General features: G+C 37.5%; 1 protein-coding gene across 1 annotated transcript in view; it reads left to right on the top strand.

Moving 5' to 3' along the window:
* The window catches only part of SLC6A11 (solute carrier family 6 member 11), a 106695-nt gene that overhangs the window by 71698 nt on the left and 15829 nt on the right, over window positions 1-19168 (top strand). The window contains exon 7 of the mRNA XM_013945272.2: window positions 16297-16400. Coding sequence (XP_013800726.1) covers window positions 16297-16400 — 104 coding nt within the window. The remainder of the gene's footprint in view (window positions 1-16296; window positions 16401-19168) is intronic.

Genomic DNA, 19168 nt, shown 5'->3' with positions numbered 1-19168 from the left:
TCAGACTTGATCAGGTGTTTCAGTGATGTAAACATGGAACTTCTCTTTGCATTAATGTATACAAGGGCAGAATCTCTATCTCTGTATACACTTATTTTATCACAGCATAGATTTTATATTCACTAGAATTGTCCTAATATCCAAGTACTGCTGTTAGGGTGCTTCCTGCAAAATATCTGCAGCCAGGAAAATCTTTTGGATTGTGAAAGGGATTTCTGAAGTGAACAATGACACAGTGAACATAGATAAGCTTTTCTGGTGCAAACTTTCATTTACTGCTTAGAATTTTTGAATAGGTTCCTGAGAGTATTTTTCTATTTGGATGAGAATCATTACCATGCTAAGTTTGATTTTTCCAACCTAGCCCAATTTCAAATTCTTTATAATCTGAGGAGTGACTAATTTTTTTTTCATTTTACTTTGCTTAATGTCTTCCATCACAAAGTTTGCCAAATGCTCCATTAGAATAGTAGAATACACATTAACTCTTCACATATTTTGAACTTTGGCCTGAGAAATATTTCTGCAAGTAAAAAAACCCCAGCCAAACCAAAAAACAGATAAGCCTTTTAGTTGCATTTCCTTTTTTACAAATACTAATTCTATAAAAGTAGCAGGGCAAAATCTTGGCCCATGGAAGTCAATGGGAGATTTTCTGTTAAATTTTGTGCCCTAACATTGCAGAAGTTTTACCTGTTTAAAATGAGCTGTAAAATTTGAAAGCATTCACTAGTGAGGTAAAGTACTTTTCTTTTCCTCTGAATTTCAGATCATTTGTCTTTTTTAGCACTAACTAAGATTTCCTTAAAAAAGGGAAATTTTCACATTGCAAAATGGATATTAAAAGATATTAGAGGTGAAATACACAATTAGAGCAGAATCTTCAAGAGTCTAAGAGGCTTAGGATCTTCAGTCCTGTTATGCACAGGTCCCATTGGGAATCACTAGGGACTTCTGAAGAGCAGAGTGTTCACGTCATTTGATTTTAGGTCCCTACTGAGGAACCTTAATGCAGTGCCTTAAGATCCAAATATAAGCAATAGGGGGAAAATAGGTTTCTCTAGAGGGTAATTTATCCCACGTAAGGACTGAATCACTTTCTGGGGAGATCAGTCTCTCTCCATTAGCTGTAACAAAGCTCAGGAGAATACAATCTTAAATTAAAATTAACACCCTCATTAGGCCCTTAATCTAGGTGGCAAACCGACTTTGCAATCATATCTGTATTAATAACTGATTTGAAGGAGCAGGACTCTTGACTGACAGAAAAATCCTGACAAAAGCCTCCAGTGTAATGAGAGCTTTTCCAGAAAAACTGTAGTTTTGCTGTGACAGCTTATTTTAGATGGTGGGAATGGTTTGTACTACAGATAGAAGTTCTGTTTTGCTAACATAAACTGAATCCAATGTAGGAGTATCTTGCCAGCATCATATTAAGCACAGATTTCCTGGGCAGGGAGAGGAAGCCTCCCTCTTACTTGCTCCACATAGCAGCATTTGGTTTTTGTTCCAGTTTGGCCATGTCTGCACAGCTTCTCCGTTCACAGCGCAGCTAGATTCAGCCCTTCAGTATACCATCCCCCTTGTATGGGCAGAGTATTTGTAGTCCGCATATGGCCAGTCTTTTTTCTAATTTTATGCTATTGTGAGGCTGCTTAACAAACTAGTAGTCACTATATTATGCAGCCACATTGCATGAACTTTTTGTGGGAAAGTTTAATAAAGAAACATTTAAAGCAGAACAGGTCTCAAATATGCTACAGCCATGTTTCTTAGTGCCATGAGTGTTCTACTTCTGCCTAAATAAGTATGGTTTAATTTGAAATTTATCTTTGAGATTTCACAGTCTGTCTGTCTTTGAGGTGGTGGTTCACACAAAGCAAAAAGTCTTATTGTCTCTTAATATGGTATTCAAAGATGAGGAAATACTTTCTTCAAAGAAGTTATCCTCTTTTTTATTTAAATAAATTATTCATATGTAGTTCAATATGATTATGTCAAAATTATTTTTAGTAATATTTGAAATGTGTTCTAGTTGTTACTGGACATGAATAATACATCATTAAGTTAATTCATTCAATAAACCTGAACCCTTTGGATCAGGATTCTACAGCAAAAATTCTTTAAGTCATATCACATATAAAAGATGCATCATTTTACTACCTAGTCAAACTTGCTTTAGTCAGAGTTTATGTATCAGTTTATCATTTGTCATTAGGTACTTGGGCAGTGTCTGAATTGAAGAAATAGATAGAAATCCCTTTGTGGAAAACTGAATTTAATATTAGGTTGAGGCTGATTTATTAAACAGATAGATTTAAGATAATATCATCTTCATCCTTCTATAACTTTACTTCTGTTTCAAACTCTGTTTTTTTAGACACTGTGCTACACACACAATTTCTAATCTAAGTATTTGTAAGACGATTGCTTAAAAAGATCTCGAATTATGTTTTTCTAAGAAGTTAGATTAATTAACATTTTAAAATATAGTTTTCTCTTAATTTCTGAATGAAACGAATTGTTTGAATAATGATTAATCACCAAAATAGATATCCTTTTTTAAAGTATTGCCATCATGGCTGAATACTCTGTTTTTAATATCTCCAGTGTTCCTCCAAAGTCAATACAGAGAATCTTAAGAGAGGACCAAGAATAAATAAAAAAAAACCTGTCAGAGATCTGTTCTGTCATTCTGATATTATTGTCAAGGATCTCTAAAAACCATTTGGATGAGAGGATATGCATTCCTAACATGTTTGCCATCCCCACCCACCCCTTCACCCCAAACCTAAAAAACAAACCAGCACCAGACTCCCACTTTCTGGCAAGTGCTAAACAAACGGAAACCATGTCTGAAGAGAAAAGATCTTAAAACATTTTGTTGAGGATTAAGAATACTCCAGAATTCAGTCAGGGTGACCTCTCATCAATCCCTCAACATAACTGAGCGCAAGTATACTGAAACTCTGCTGCCTATCCATAGGCATTGCAGTGTGTGTGTATGTGCATGTGCAAGCAGCCAAATACCTTATTCTGAGAGGTGAGTGTGTTTCAGTAAAGAGGAACACTAATCAACACCTTCATTTTAGAAATGAGGTACCTGTGATTCCTACATTTATTTAGAAAAAAATTGAGCATCTGCTTTTATCATCTACAGGAAATGATACTAAGCTCGTCTCTGGACAACCCCCAAACTTGCCTTCAAAAATACCTGGTAAAGTCTGGGGTCTTCAGGACACTGAAAGTAACTCTGTATGTGAAAAGAGACGGAAAGTCTATTGCTATTTCTGTGCTTTTTCGTATCATGCACAAAAGGAAAAAAAAATTTAACAACTTCTATTGCCAGATGGCTGCAGCATTATATAGTACAACTGTATGAGAAGGCAAAATTCCTATGCTTCTAAGGTGTGCTACCAAAGAAGTATATCTGCAGCACAACTGGAATATATGGATACTCTTGCAGTCTATGACTTTACAATTCCAGATTGCTGAACAATTTTCAATAAGCTAGAGCTTTCAGTAGAAAGGTGGCCCTCTGGTTATCATGAAGGCACTGAGATACCATTCGATAAAGGGAGTTTTCCTGAAGAGCTTCTGCAGAGAAAACTGGAGTGAAGGAAGGCCCTGGGCATGGTTGCCATCTATGCAGCATGTCCATTTTGGAAATGGTTGGTGGAAGAAAGAAAGCAAAACAAAGTGGTTGCTCATAGTGTGCTTTGGGTATAAATACATAATGGTTTTCAACTGCATGTGACCTTTGGTCCCTTTAACCTTTTCCAGCCCAAATAGTATTCTTACCAAATAAACAAGATAAGCAAAAAAAAAAAATATCTGTAACAAAGGCCTGAATGAAAGAAGACAGATGCTGTACTTTTTTAAGGTTGCTTAAGGCTGGCAGGAAAAATGTCTCACTAAGGTCAGTTGCCTGTCAAAGTAGATCAGTTGAATACTTGGTCATGAATGAATATAGAAAAAAACTAACTCAGCTTTGTCACAGAAGAATGCTTCAGACCGTTCCTGCTCATCTGAACTCTATAAACATTTGGTATGCAGTTATAAGTAATGAATCTCAGGGTAAAAATGGATGCTGCTCAAGTGTTCAGGCTTAATGATATTTTTGCCTCTTATCAACACCTTTTTCTTTAAAGTTTTTCAGTTTGCCAGATTCCTGAATTTAAGCTACTAATCTACAAAAAACAAGTTTCACTTTATACACTCAGACACACAAGTACATTCCAGCTACACAGTGACCTTTTTTTCCCCAGAAATCTTGTTCATCAAAAGGACATAAATGCTTTTATCCAAGTAATATCTTGTGAAGGTTCCTGTGGATTTTCTACTGTCAGTCATCTCTTTACATTATGTCCCCAAAATAATGGAAAGTTGGTATTCATTTGGAGAGAAAATTCCATATTATGAGATAACTCCTTACATGCATTCTAGGCAGCTGTTAAGACTATTGGCTGTAAACAAAAACAGGGAAGTCTTATAAAGACAATTCAGAGAAATTCTTGGACTCATAAATACCTCTGTGGATATGATTTTTGCCTTGGACAAAGTTGAAATGTTAGTATTGACTGTCAGTTGAAGATAGTCTTGGCTAGGCATTTGTTCTTTTGTTATGTTCTTATTGTATGTTTTTAATTAAATATGGGCAAAGTCGAATGAAAGTTATTCCTGCAATTTTGTATTTCGGCACAGAAGAAATCAAATAAGGCAGAGGATAGGCTGGTACTATTGAATCAAAGTAAATTCTTTAACAAGTAATATCAGCTAGCATTCTGTTATTCCTTTCATACTTTTAAAAGTCTTGGATGATCAGGACAAAATAACTAATAGCCATTGAAATACCAACTGGAGAAAGCATCTCCAAAGTGTTATGTTTTAACAATGCTATTTAATACACCTTTCATTGCTCATTATGATGTAACTTGGTGACTATCTAAATCTCTGAAAAACGGAATCCAAAAGGGCACTTTTTTGGCAAAAATACAGAGTCATCACTTGCAGGCAAAACTGCCCTTAGGCATTGCTGTTTCTGAGTGAAGCTGAGGATGCAAAGACACCGTGCCCATCCAGACCTTTGAGCACGCTCTCACATGCTTTGCCACTTCTCTGTAGTGGCCCAGGCATTCTTCTGAGCCTCCAGCTCTGCAAGGTGTCTTTGCGGTGACAACGCTTGCAGAAAAGGCAGGCTTTCAGGTCTACCCCTGCTGAAAACTGAAGTCACATATCTACTGAATGTCCTGGAATTTAGAGCCGTCTTGATGTCTGAGATGCTAATTAAAAAAGGAGATAATACAAGGATTGAAAATGAAAGTAGACAAACAGGCATGCCAGCATTGCATATATTTGATCCTTGTACCTTTGGGGGCATGGGTATTTTTTTTTTTTTTTAATTTAAATTTTAAGAAATTAGTTCATTGTATTGTAATTTAATGAAATAACAGATTTACAGTTGGGGGTTGTTACTTGGTTTTGTAATGGTGTTAAATTTGGAAGAATTGTGTAGATATGTGGGGGGTGTGGTCTGTGCTGCTAGCTGTCCTCAGTAATTATCCAAGTTAAGGAGACAATTAGTAAATGACTTGATGTAAACATTTGCATTCTGTTTAGCACTTTGGCTATTGCCAGGCTGGGATTTCTCTTTGCTGGGGTGCTAGCTTGTGTATTTGAATCCTACCCTCAAGGTGTGCTGATTCTAGGAACAGAATCCAAAGCCTCCTGTCTCCTTCCTGTATCCCGCTGAGTGAGATAACATTGAGGACGTCAACTGGCAAATCCATATTCAAAGTGAATTGCAAGCTCAGAAGCCTGAAATCAGAGTTTGGACCCAGAGACCATTTTCAAAAGCCCACAGAGTCTTGCACTTGATGTCAGTAGATCCAGTTTTGGTTCATTGCCCTTCCTACAGCCACACACACACCTGCTATCTAAAACAAGCATTCAAGACCCTAGTTATCTCAGCTAGCAGTTTCTAGAGAAGAGTGATTTTAGATAATGTTTGGAGGTTTTTTAATGAGCATACACCCCAAGCCATATGTGTGCACTTATGATTATACAAACAGAAAAGTATGACAGTATTTTGGTAGTGCTAGTTTGGGGATCATGCCAAGACAATCAAGACATCTCCTAAGTCTTGGTTTAAGGAGTTCAGGAAAGTAAACCAGTCTTATAACAAACATCGTTTCAGTCATCAAAAGCAGTCAGAGTGAGGGAAGAGGTCTTCCTGTAAGTCCTATAAAGGACCTCAGTATCCCTTGCTCCAGCACCTGACTTTCAACATTAGTTGGCAACACAGAAACATACTACTAGTGTGACTTCTCTATTGAGAAAGGTTCTGTTCCATTTTAATAGGGTGGTACTTGGCTAGCAATCATGCCTGGGCAAATTAGCATTTAAATATGTGTAAAGTAATCTGAGCTATAGTGTTGGTCTCCAAAGGCAGCAATGAATAAACAAAACTTCAAGTATTTAGGTCCTTCTCCCCCTCAGCTCACCATTCTCATAATGAATATACTGTATTCATCGTGTCTGTAAGTAACATTAGCAGAAGGTAGGAGAGAGACTGCCTAGCAACCCACAGAAATCCCAGAGAGAGGTGGAAAGGAAGTGATTTTCATGTAATTATTCACTTCTACAAAAGCTGTTGTCAGGTAGACACTAGAAACATAGCTGTTTTATTGTTCTCCTAACCTACTTTTAATCTTTTGAGAATCACTACCATTAAAAAGAGGGGGAAAAAAGAGCTTAATTCAGCCATTTTCTGCCTGGCCGTTTAAGTTGTGTTTTCCTGCTCTAATGAAGGCTGTGCTTTCAGAAGCTGTGTTGTTTAAAAAACGCTGGGTAGTAAACTTCAGAAACAAACCAAGTCCTGTATCCAAGACTCAACATTTTTGCTGCTGCTTCTCCACAATACACAGTTCATATTTTGTTTTGGTTTGGTTTTCCATTTAATGACATTTCCCATTAAGTTAAAAGACTAACAAGACTTTTTTTTTCCAAGAGGGCATTTGGGGACAGGGGGCAGGGGCTAAAGAGACTATTTACTTTAAGTAACACAGTTGCTGCCAGAGTGCTTGGATCCAGCAGTTTCTTTACTTTTCTGAACGTGGGGACCCCAGCTTTGCCCTTAGCCGCAGTTCTTTTGAGTTGACTGAGGCTGCGTGGATGTAATTGAGAACTGTTTTAGTAGCATTCCTGGCATCTGGGTATGCCTGGGGATTTGTGTTTCACCTATAAAACATCATGCTAAACTTTCTTTTCTATCACTGAGTGCCTGAATGAACAGTTGCCATTTTCATGTAGCATGGAATCAGACGTATTTTCAGGAGTCTTTGAGTTACATCCAGTAGTTTCTGAGTTACTTTGCCTTAGGTTCAATACATTTTGTTTTGATAAACTTACACACATTGCAAGTTTTCTCTTACAGGAGTAGACTTAATGGAATACATCAAAAGTATATTGAACTACTGTTAGAAGTATATTTGATGTTTCTTGTTTGTTGAGGCAGTGGCATTCAAAATGGTTTACCATGAAGGTTGTCATATACATTCTCAGAGGCTTCAACCAATGCCTTTAAATAAAGTAATATTCTACTCAGAAAAGTGACTTTAAAATTGAGTTGCAACAGCCTATTTTGCTCCCTGATGGCTTGAAGATCTCCATTTCAAGCAGGAGACTCTTTTCCTAGTCAGCAAAATGCTTTTCATTGTGACCCCTGGTTTTAAGTAGTTTAATATTGTGCAGTATCTTTTTGTTAAATTTCTAATTAGAAGAAATGTGTCTTTTTAATTAACTTCATTAAAAATGTTTGTGGTTTGTTTAAAACTGAACATATACCAGAATCAGAAAATCAGTCTTTTTTTCTCTTATATAGTCATCCATGAGGACCTATGCAGTTACAATAACTGTGTTGATTATGTAGGAAAATAATGAAGTTTATTCTTCCCTATTAGATTTGATCTGCCGGATTCGCAGGAATAAGATATATTATCAGTGTACTGGTAGTCAGAAGAAGAGCAGAATGCATACAAGGAATGGATTTACTCACTTTGAATGCCTTCTAAGCAAACAAACCTTTCGGTTTGTTTTTGAGAATAGAGCAGTACTTTGAACCGAAATCTGTTTTTATTTTGTGTGGTTGCATAGCACAGAATTTCTGTTGATTTTAGTGTGTTAGCTGCAATTGAAGAAAAAATTTCAGTTGATTATGACAGAGTGACTAGAGAATAAATGAAAATTGGTTGAGTTCTCTTATTCATGCCTTTGAACAGACATGTCAGCTGATGTCAGTGAAACTGTCCAGAGAACAACTTTTCTAGCACTTTTTGCAACGTAATCTGAAAACCACTGTGCGTTCTAGCTCAGTGTGGCCATCAGAACAGCTGTAGGTGCTTCTGCATTCTTCTCTTCTCCATCCATTTGACAAAGCTTTCTGCATTGAAACGTAAAATGTCTGAAAGGAATCTTCTTTTTTGGTGGGGTGTGATGTGAATGTATGACATTCTTGATCTTCGTTAGAATTTGAGGAGCGTAGGAGGTGTCTTATTAAAAAAAAAACCACAGAAGTATAGTTGTTGAATTCCTTCCACATCCTGGTGCTCTCTCCTACTATTGCCAATTATGCTACTCCTTGCCAAAATGGTGATAGTTTGTAATTTAGATGAACGTTGTTCATAATGAAAAAGCCACAAAAACTGCTTTAATTTGAATAAAATCAGTGGTAAAATGCTCATCCACTACTGCCTGTTTTATAATTTTGTCTAAGAGGATATATACATATAGGTATATGTCATAGTGTACATACTTTACATACTGTAAAGCATAGCAGAGGAATGTAATAAATGGCAATTTAAGTAAAGCACTGGGAATGATTTTTATAGTTGCATGTTAGCCTAAATTGAGTAGGCACACTTCCATCAGTAGCATACTTCTTGGTTTTCTAGCATCATGGAAAGTTCATCTAAGAGGTAGCATTGCCATGGCTTTCAGCATTTGGAACACGTTTTGTAGAATGAGTTCAGCCTTTAACTGGCCTATAAGATTTTCCATATTCTCAGACAGAGTGCCTTATTATGGAATCATCGTTAAACACTCTATAGTTAAGAATGCTTTGAGTATTGCAGCTGAAGTGGGTTTTCAGTCTCACTGTTAAGAATGAAAAAAATTGTGCATATTTATTAACTTACTGGGATACATATTTCAGCCAGTGCTCGGATTCCAATGTGAACTTATTTCCCTTGCTTTTGATAGAAATACTCAAGGAGACAAACTTAAGTGTGTGTACAAATATTAGCAGGCCTTACATTTTTTTCACTTCTAAAAGATCTGACTGTTAACTGTGGAAAGACAGACAAAAAATATACCCATTTTATTTAATGGAAAAATCTTTATAGTATTTCATCATTGCATGGAAGAAATGGATCACGTGGATGCTGAAGTTGAACATCCTACTTCAACATCCTTGTTAATTCTGGGAGTTCAGACTGTCGTAACATCAGGAGGAAATCATGACACCCGTCCTGCGACAGTTTAGATGCAGCTCTGAAGTTGGAGTCTGTTGTAATGACATTGACAATAGCATTTTTCCTGTTCAGTATAAAACTGGGAGCCTAACTCTGCAGCAGCTTTATTCATTCCTGCTAATGCTCTTTGCGTGTAAGTAGGCATATACTTCCTCAGCTAAACAAGGCCTGCTCTTTTGAGCTTTTCTGTGTTTTTTTTGGTGTAAATTCTGTCCTATCTTTCAGGCCTCTCCAGGGTCTTTCCTACTTCCTGCTGCAGTGACAACAGCACTAGTGTTACGCAGTGGTCATGCTCATCTGTTGGCTTGAAGAAGCAGAGAAAAAAAACTCACCTTGCAATCATAGTATGTGAATCAACAGTGAGTAGGGTACTGTTACCATGTGCAGAATGCTTGTGAGGGCATACGGAAACACACATAACCAGCTCCAAAGCACTGAGGGCAGAGACAGATATTTGAACAGGGAATAAGTATAGGAAGTGGTTGAGTTGATTTAATGCTGCACTGGGCAATTTATAAAAAATCATATTCTCTTTTGGTTAGTTTCGCCATTTTTGCCATTGATCAGAATAGAAAATTAAACCAAAAACTGGTGTTTGTTCCAAGAGATTGTCTGCCCTGCCTGCAGACTAGACCCTCCCTGAGAGACGCAGTGCAAGCGAGGCTGATAGTTCCTTTCTTCCCCCAGGGCCCAGACGCTGAGCCAGTAGTGCATGTGAGATGACTGGGTTTGTACACATAACCTGACATGAACATAATTTCTGAGAATCACTTTTTTAAAAAACTCTGGCCACCTCTGCTGAGAGTGTCCTTATCCTGCATTGTAGGTGTAGTCTACCTTTTCCTACAGACTAACATGCAAATAAAGAGCCATCCAAAATGAGGCAGAACAGTGAAATTTCAGGGATAGCTTCTCAGCTGAGGTGTGAAATGAAGCTCTCCAAGTAACCATATACTAATTCTTTTTTTAACCACGTGCTATTTAGTAGGATCAGACTGAAATTAATAACCTGACTGCTCCATGTTCCCCAGGTGTGAAATAATTTTACACATTCCAGGTTGCATTCAGCTGTATGTCATTACTCTAACAGCTTGTGGGAATGCCAGTGTTTCATGCAGCCACAGGAGGATTCCACAATAACTGCTCAGTAGGGTTTGCCTTGCGTTATGAGCAGAAAAGTACTTTAGGATGAGTTCTGGTCTTAAGTGGTGAAAAACATTCTCACTGGGATTTAATACATGAAAATGATACAGGCTAAGCGTGGCAAGGGCTCTTTCCTGAGAGCAGGTTTGCCACTGCTGCAGGAATCCCCATAGATCCTGATCTCTGAGGTTTCCCTTTCTTAGCATAGATAACATCGACATATCTATACAGACTCTTTTGGAAAGACATGAGTTCACATTGACTTGTGCTCTGAAGCAGTTAGGAGCTCACTCTGTCTGCACTATGAGCCTGCTGGAGGCAAATCAGCTTTGTCTGGATGTCAGACAGTTATGCTGACCAATTTGCTGTATCTCTCAGGAAGATTTATTGGCTTGGATTCATCATCATGTTTGGTTTAGGATTCCTATGCATCCCACGCCCTGGAAGGATGGGCAGGGCAGGTTCGTGTCTGTCACCAAAATACTGTGCACACAGGCAGCAAGCTACTTCGTGGATATTTAGTAGAGTAAGACTTGCTCTCCTCTTCGCATGAACACGAAAGTTTCACAAGAACGTAGCAGAGGGAGCAGAAAAAGAAACTTGTAGCGGAAGTTAGGAAAACATCAAGAGCTCCTTGGATGTAGAAAAAAAAGGCCTTTTCCATGGTTCAGTGTGGTGACTAACAGCGAGTACTAATGTTAGATTCCATCTAAGGAGGGGATAGATATTTAGAAATAAGGGTTCCTTTTTTAGCAGGGAATTCCAATGACTGTAACTTACCCTATCATTTTGACTTATTAGAACTTGTTACACATGATGCTGTCACAATATGTACTGCACGTTTCTTTTAAAGTAGTGGTATGTATTGAGAAGTGGCAGCAGCAATTCTATTGCATGACCTAGATGTCAGTACACAGTCAAAACTGTGTACTTATATCTAAGTACAAAATTACAGAAATTATATACAGAGACTATGAAAAGTAAAAGAAAGGCCCAAAGTTAGAGAAAGGACTGGAGTCTAATGGTAGACCTTAAGATGAGCAACGTTCATGTTTATTCCATGAATTATGGAACTAAATAAATAATGTGATCACTTAACAGGTTTTCCCTAGGGTCTCTGCTTTATTTGAGTACAGGATTGACTAAACTCCTTTCAGAAGAGTTATGGAATATTTTGTTTTATCTTTCTTGTTCATTGCTTGTCTGTATAAATATACTGCATATCATTCAGACCTTGATCATCACAAAAAATGGCTCAGCCTTTCTTTATATGTGATTTACTTCTGTACTGTCCAGGTGCTTCATAAACATTTTTTTCAGTGTATGGCATGACCCCATCTTACTGATATAAAGAGATATAAAGTAAGACTAAAATGAGAAGTTGCCACTCATTTGGGGATTTTCAATTTGAAATTTGTAGAACTTGGCTTTTTAAACTCTGTGGTTCTTTACGTATTCAAGATGTTGATTTCATTCACCTTAGCTGCGATACTGAATTCTCAGTGATTTTGTGCTTCAGTTTGGACACCCATTAAATGAGGACTATCCAGTTAATGAACAGCTGTGAAAAGGCTGGTTTAAGTGATTTATAGACATAATGTCACATAGGAACTTTGTGGCAGAGACACAAAAAGAATCTTAATTCTCCAGAGCCACATTCAGTTGTCTTAACTACAGCACATCCTCCTTTTTCCTTTTTTATCCTTCTTCATTCATTACATGCACTACAATTATGGCAACAAAAGAGGCAAGGGATCCTCCAGACAACAGTATCCTCCATTATATTAGCTTGATTCATCTCTTTGGGCAGAGACTAGGGTAGTATTATAATCATGTAAATGAAGACTGTCTCCTAGACCTACACACAAGAAGGTCAAATTAAGGTTATGCAGGCAGACTTAATTTTCAGGTATTCCTAGCTTCTGAGAGCTGGACTTTGCAATCTGTTTTCAGTGAAATATTCTCCTTTATTCTGTTTTGTGGAATCATGTTTGTTCCTACATGAATTAGTTATCGGCAGGGCACAACCAAGACCACTGCTTGTGAGCTTATGCTGTGAATCAGGAAAGCTGTAGAATAACATGAAGCTTGGGAAAGCCTCAAACTGGGGAGCAGAGAACAGGCAGAGCTCTTCTGTTCCCCTTCCCAATCGGAGAAGGGAAGGTGGAGAGGCTTACTACTTCTCACTGCCATGCCTCATTCCTACCTGGAGAAAGCAGGCTGTGCCATACTGTTGAGGCTTCTTGGCTTTGCCTCCTCCCTCTGGGAGTGGGCCTTCATTGCATGGACTCATTGAACAGTCTCTTCTTCCCATCCGTCAGCCAGCAAGAATTATTTCTGTACAGGAATCAGAGCAATAGCTGTGCTGCTGTATTCTGAGCTGGCTTTTGCATTCTTCTGCTTTGCCCATACTGCTGCTAACGTGGCACTAGGCCTTGGGTGTCCAGAAAATGGCTGTAACTTGGGTGCAAAATGTGAGCACAGTAGATATAAAGGTTCTGCTCTTTGGCATTTGGATTTTTTAGATATTGGGATATAGTAAAGAGTTTGAGCTTGAATTTTCATCTTGTTTTGGTGTGGAAGCATTTTAAATATGAGGTGAAGAAAAGTAGGAAGAAACAGTTAATTCCGTCTGTTAAAGCGGGAGCTAGTAGAAGACTATAAAACATTTTCCACTCCCAAATCTATGAATGCGTATTATTGAATTGACTTAAATATCACTAACCAAAGGATTTGCAAGGTATAAAGCATACAAAGTATGAACAGGATGTTCTCTGGTGCAGGTCTTTTCCTCTGAAATTTCCTCATGCCAGAAATACATCAAGCCCAGAAAAAGCTTACTGCTTTTGTTCAGGCCTTTCACCAACTGCTGGCTCCAGAATCCTTGGTTTTCAGTTTATTGGCAGTGTTTTCTTTGTCTCTGTCCTTCAGAATTTCATTGTTCTGTGGAATCCTGCTACATTCATTCCATGTACTTGGAAAATGTTACAACTTTTAGTCTAAGCCAGACATTGCAAGGTTACCCAGATATTGCAGTGCAGTGATTCAGCACCTTCAGAAATAATTTATAATGATTTTGTTGCCATAAGCCAGATGGATGGTGCCTGGATTTTTGAGTGGTGTCGACAAGGAGCCATTTTTATCCTGCAAAAGTATATTTGGGGGGGGGGGGGGAATTTCTCTGTGGTACTGTTTATGAATGACTAAGGCTGGATAGGACTAAGATTACCTAACAGTTCATGTACCTCAACAAACTCTCTCATTATTAATGAGCACCGCCGTCTGATATCGAATATGTCTAATGGTCACTAGCTGTTGGGGCAAGAGTTTGAAGAAGTGAGCTGTAATACCAAGTGCTTGCCCTTAAAATGTTAACATATCCAGGCTTGTGACAAAATAGGACGGGGTTAGTCCATCCCTCATATTTACCCACCTATCAAAAGACTACGTGTGATTTCTAAGTTCATTTCACTATTTGCCACTTCCTTGATCAGATGTACGTGTTTTTGCCATTTCAGAAATATTTCAAACCTAAAATTGAAAAACGAATGGTCATAACAAATTAAATGTCATTGGTTCTCTGACCCTACAATCCAAAAGAACCTGCCCTGATTCTGTCATTCCATTCAGTATTTAAAATTACCTCCTCCTTCCTTTTTAAACAGTAGCCATGAGTTTTGGTAGAATTTCTAGTTTGATGTAATATAGTGCAACAAAAACACAGGATTCTTCAGTCTGGTTCAACTTTTATAGAATATGTGAACACTTGCTTACAGAATATGTTCCACTGAAAGTATTCAGCATTATTTTCATGTTGATTCACTGTTAGATGTCACTGTCTTTAGAAGAGACTTATTTTCTTTGAAGGAAATTATATCACTTAAGACCAGATTTTTATCTGTTTTTTGAACAAGGTACACAGGACCTCCAGAGGGATGTTCTCTCTGCTCCGCTTCTCAAGCAGCCCTGGAGTTTCTCACTTCAGAGTACAATTCCTCTTTGCCCCCATTTCCACTAGGACTTGCTGTCCCAAGAATAATCAGACTTCTGTGGAGCTGGCATACGCCAACAGGAAGGGCTGTTGCTCATCTAAGTGCCATACAACGCTCTGCAACAATACGTTGTGCAAAAACTGAAATGGAAGGAAATAGCAGATTCTACATCTGCTGATCCAGTTTCCTGGCTTTTCTTTAGGCTTAAGAAGACTGTGCATTTTCAGTTGACCTATGCAACTTGCAGCTTTTTGGGAGCTTCCAATCTTGTTAAAGAGCCTGTCTGTCAAAAGGCTTTCTCTGTGCTGTTTTGTCCTTACCAAGTGGTGAAACTTTGAGATGTAATCAGCTGTATCTTATTCAGTATGACAGCAGTGAAACCATTTAAACCACTGATGCAAATAAAATGTGCTCTTAACGTTATTCCTAAATACTAACACTCTCAGCAACTCCAGAGACCAAGGCCTCACTTGATCACATGTAAAACAAATATAGCCCCTTCGTGTATTTATGTGTATTTGATTACAATTATTAGTATAGTCATGAAATCATTACCTGAGTAGAATTTGATCTCTCACCTGTCAAACTTACAGTAGCTAATGGCTGCAGCTATTGCCTCTGGTTATCAGCCATGCAGTGTTTCTCTGAAAAGCATTTTGGTTGCTGTGCTTTAAAAAAAAACTCATAGAGCTCATTTATCTGAGAAAGCCAGGAGTTAGAGTTTATTGGACTGGAAATAATAGTCCAACTGTGTAGGTAGATTGCTCACATCAGTCTCATGGCAAGATCAGGAGTTAAAAGAACATACTCATTTCTGCTATCAAGCAATAACACCAAGATTCTAGTGAAACAAGCTTAATGAAACAAGCTGGTTTGCCAGGGTATTTTTTAAAGAGCCAAAAAAGTTGTGTGTTATATTCATGTTCTGAGATTGCTGGAAAGAGAATAATCATATTGTGTCAGCTCATGCTTTTTTTTTCACTTTCTGATTTAGAATGTGGTATTTGGATCAGTTTGGAATATAAATATTGCCACAGTAATATTATAAGGCTACTTACTTGATAAGCTCTACAAAACTGTTATTCTTTAATCATACAGTGACCAGAGCAACCGCATCCTGCTGCCTAATTGGGGCCATTAGGTACTGCTGGGAAAAAAAAAATCCCTGGTTAATTTGTCTCTTACCCTTCCTGGCTCATCTTCATTTGTATATTATCTTTGAATGGCATATTTTGTCTTTAGAGTGTTTTCTCACCCTGAACTTTTAAATATGAGTAAATAATTATCAAGTGATTTGAGATATATGCAGAAGGTTCTATTTAGCTTGCAATTATTATACCTTATAGTGGTAATAAAGTCATTAAGTAATTTATACCGGATAAGGTTTTTCTCCAGGAATTCTGTGTCTCTTTCTTCTTAGATTAGTTGAACTGGTGAAGACCAGCTGAGTTATTCCTTGTTTATACCACTGAGAAGGGGAGGAGAATTTAACTCTCAGCCTTTTTTTTGGTGTAGCTTACAAAACGTTTGCCAGACACTATTACCCTGTTGCCTCTGCAAAATTTGCACTTAATGAATTCATAAAGATGGTTCCTTCTTGGCCTTTTATAACCTCTCTTTTTTGTCTTCAGGTGTGGGTGGATGCTGGTACACAGATATTTTTCTCTTACGCGATCTGCTTGGGGTGCTTGACAGCCCTGGGAAGTTACAACAACTATAATAATAACTGCTACAGGTAATATTTTCTACACTTTTGTGTTTAGTTTCAGTGGTGAAACTGTCCACATGCTTAGCTTTATTTGGAAGGGCTTCCCTTTTCCTTTGGTGGAGCCACTTGCATGAATACTCATAAGCACATGCACTTGTTTAAAGAATACAGACCTATAATGGTTTTTATAATTGTATCAGAGAAACTCTTTTCAAAGGTTTGGCGTTTTCTTCCCTTTTTGTCATCTCTGAGTCTTGCACAGCCACAGATGCTCACTTAGTACACGCGTGTATACATATTGGCCTGTATAATATACTGAATTTCATATGTATATATTTGCATGTGTGCGCCATGTTTGATTGTATAGCATATGTCAGCTTTAAAAAATCCTATAAAAATTGTTACTAAAACTCACCTGAATGGCTTATGTTTTGAATGTCACTTTTTCCCATAGTTTACGGGCTCCTAGCTAAAGCACAGTAGAAAAGGATAGCATTTCATCGTTAGTCTTTATAGAAATCAGTAAGGATTTTGCCATTAACTTCAGTAGGTTTTAGTATTTTCTGAATTAACGTTAGAAGGAGGTGACTATCACACAAAATCCCCATTCCATTTTACTGGCATGGGCAGGAAAATAAGCATCACTTTTTTCTTCTGTTATCAGTAAAAACTGAAGCAATTATTAGTGTTGTATTAAATCTCTTGCATATATTATTAAACGTATAGTATAACTGAAGAAGAATTAGCTGAAATTTAACTTAAACACATGGATGAAATTAGCCTCATGGTGACAGCCTGTCTTGCCTTGGAATGGTTTCTTGAATCAAACCCTTAATGTTATTGTATGTTACACCCAGGCTCATATAAATAATAAACAAAACATTTTTTTTAAGTTCTGAGAGTGAGGCTCACCTCATTCATCTAACCATAGCCATTTGAAAGGAAACCTTAAACAGGAACCTCCAGGAAACCATTATAGGATTAAATGAACTGCTACCTAGAGGCATCTGTCTTTCTCCACTGATTATGCAAAAGTAGTTTAGACAAGATGCCCAACTGTTTGGGCAGATATGGTTAGGTAAGCCAATGCTAGATATACACATCCATCTGAAACAAATAACCACAGTTTGCCAGGCATTTTTCAAATACACATCAAAAACAGTCAGCTAATGGTATCTATATCATATTTTTGATCTGCATATTTACACTGTTTTCTCCATGAAAAAAAAGAAATATCTGTGCACTATTATACAGTTAATTCCTGAATCATCAGTTTTAGAAGTGCCGCAAACAAATACAGCAAAGAGTGATAATGTAACAAATACAGCAAAGAGTGATAATGTAAACTTAACTCCACATCACAGTGTTTAACCATGAGGTGTCATTAGCTCAGCTTACTGTCAGCTTAACTTTTTCCCCATCTGTTGGTGGAACTGGAGCTATTAAAATAAAAATCTCATTATTAATGGATTTGCATTCATGTGGTAAACAGGGATCTGCTTGTTTTGTGCTCAATGGCTTTTGCAACTGAACACTCCAAGGATTTTAGATCAGATTCCAACAAACCTGGAAGTAGTGTTCAACAGCCTTTAATACAAGACAGTAAATGACAGTTTGAGCATACTGACTCCATTATGATCTGCAGACAGAGAATTAAAATTTTATTTTTCTATAAAGGAAACAAATCATTATACAGTGCAAAAGCAAAAAACCCAAAGGTGTAAGGCTTTAAATTCTAAATTACAGTTTTACCTGGAGAGTTCAGGAGACAGTTTTAGAAAATGTATTCTTCTTTCACTGTTTTAGCAACAATTTGCTCTTCTGTCAGAGAAACACCAAATAGTAGGACCCTCCAGAGAGAGCAGAAACCAGGAGACTGGCAACAACAGAAATGCGAATGTATCCACCAACTGAATGTCTGCAAAACTGTCCAGCAGCAGTTAAAGGTGTTCTGCCCTCTAAACATGCAGAGTAGCTCAGAGGCAACATAAGTTAACTTTGGTTATGACAGCCAAAATTCCAAACTTTTTGCTGCATAAATTAGTGTAGATCCTGTACAGTCTTCAAACAATGTTGATTTACATTATCTTCAGAATAAAAATGCCCCAACAGAGGGGTAATGAATGTCCCAACAAAACAGTGGGTAATGAAAGTTTTCCCTATCAGCATAAGTGATGCTTTAAGCAAAGCTACTTCTTTTCCCTCTTTTTAAATTTTTTTTCTCTCCTGTTGCATCCCATCTAGAAACTACTCTGTCACAGCCTCAAGCACTGCAGTAATCTTCTGCTATAGTTTTGTAACTCATTACAAAAAGCAGGAGTTTTGATGTGTGATCAGAAAGCTTATGTAGTTCTCCTTCTTTTCCTCTGACTCAAACAGCATTTGGTCACAAAAAAAAATCAGTAGCTCACTTTCCAAGGTCCTGAACAAGATGCTGGAGCAAGAATACTTTCTACTGAATCCAAGCTCCACAATTCCTTTAACAAAATGTTTTCATAAATTTTCTGAATATGACAGATTTTATTGTGCCCCAAAGGATGATTCTTAAGAAATTTGAGGAAATAAGTTGGACAGAAATTGACGTCTTATGCTGCAGAAAGCAGTTGAGTTAAATGAGTGTTAACAGTGGAAGATATACGAAGCAGCTAAACAGCCTTTGCTGTATAGTGGAAAGCAGAATTAAACTTATATTCTAACCAGCACTTAATGAAAAATAAGCTATGGATTTGTCTCTTGAAATATCCACAGTATCCACAGTAATTGCCTAAATGTAACATACACTTCCAGTCTTTTTG

Source organism: Apteryx mantelli, chromosome 12 (assembly GCF_036417845.1).
Source record: "Apteryx mantelli isolate bAptMan1 chromosome 12, bAptMan1.hap1, whole genome shotgun sequence".
Classification (NCBI taxonomy): Eukaryota; Metazoa; Chordata; class Aves; order Apterygiformes; family Apterygidae; genus Apteryx; species Apteryx mantelli.
The sequence above is the reverse complement of the archived record's forward strand: the minus strand, read 5'-3'. Positions and strand labels throughout refer to the sequence as shown.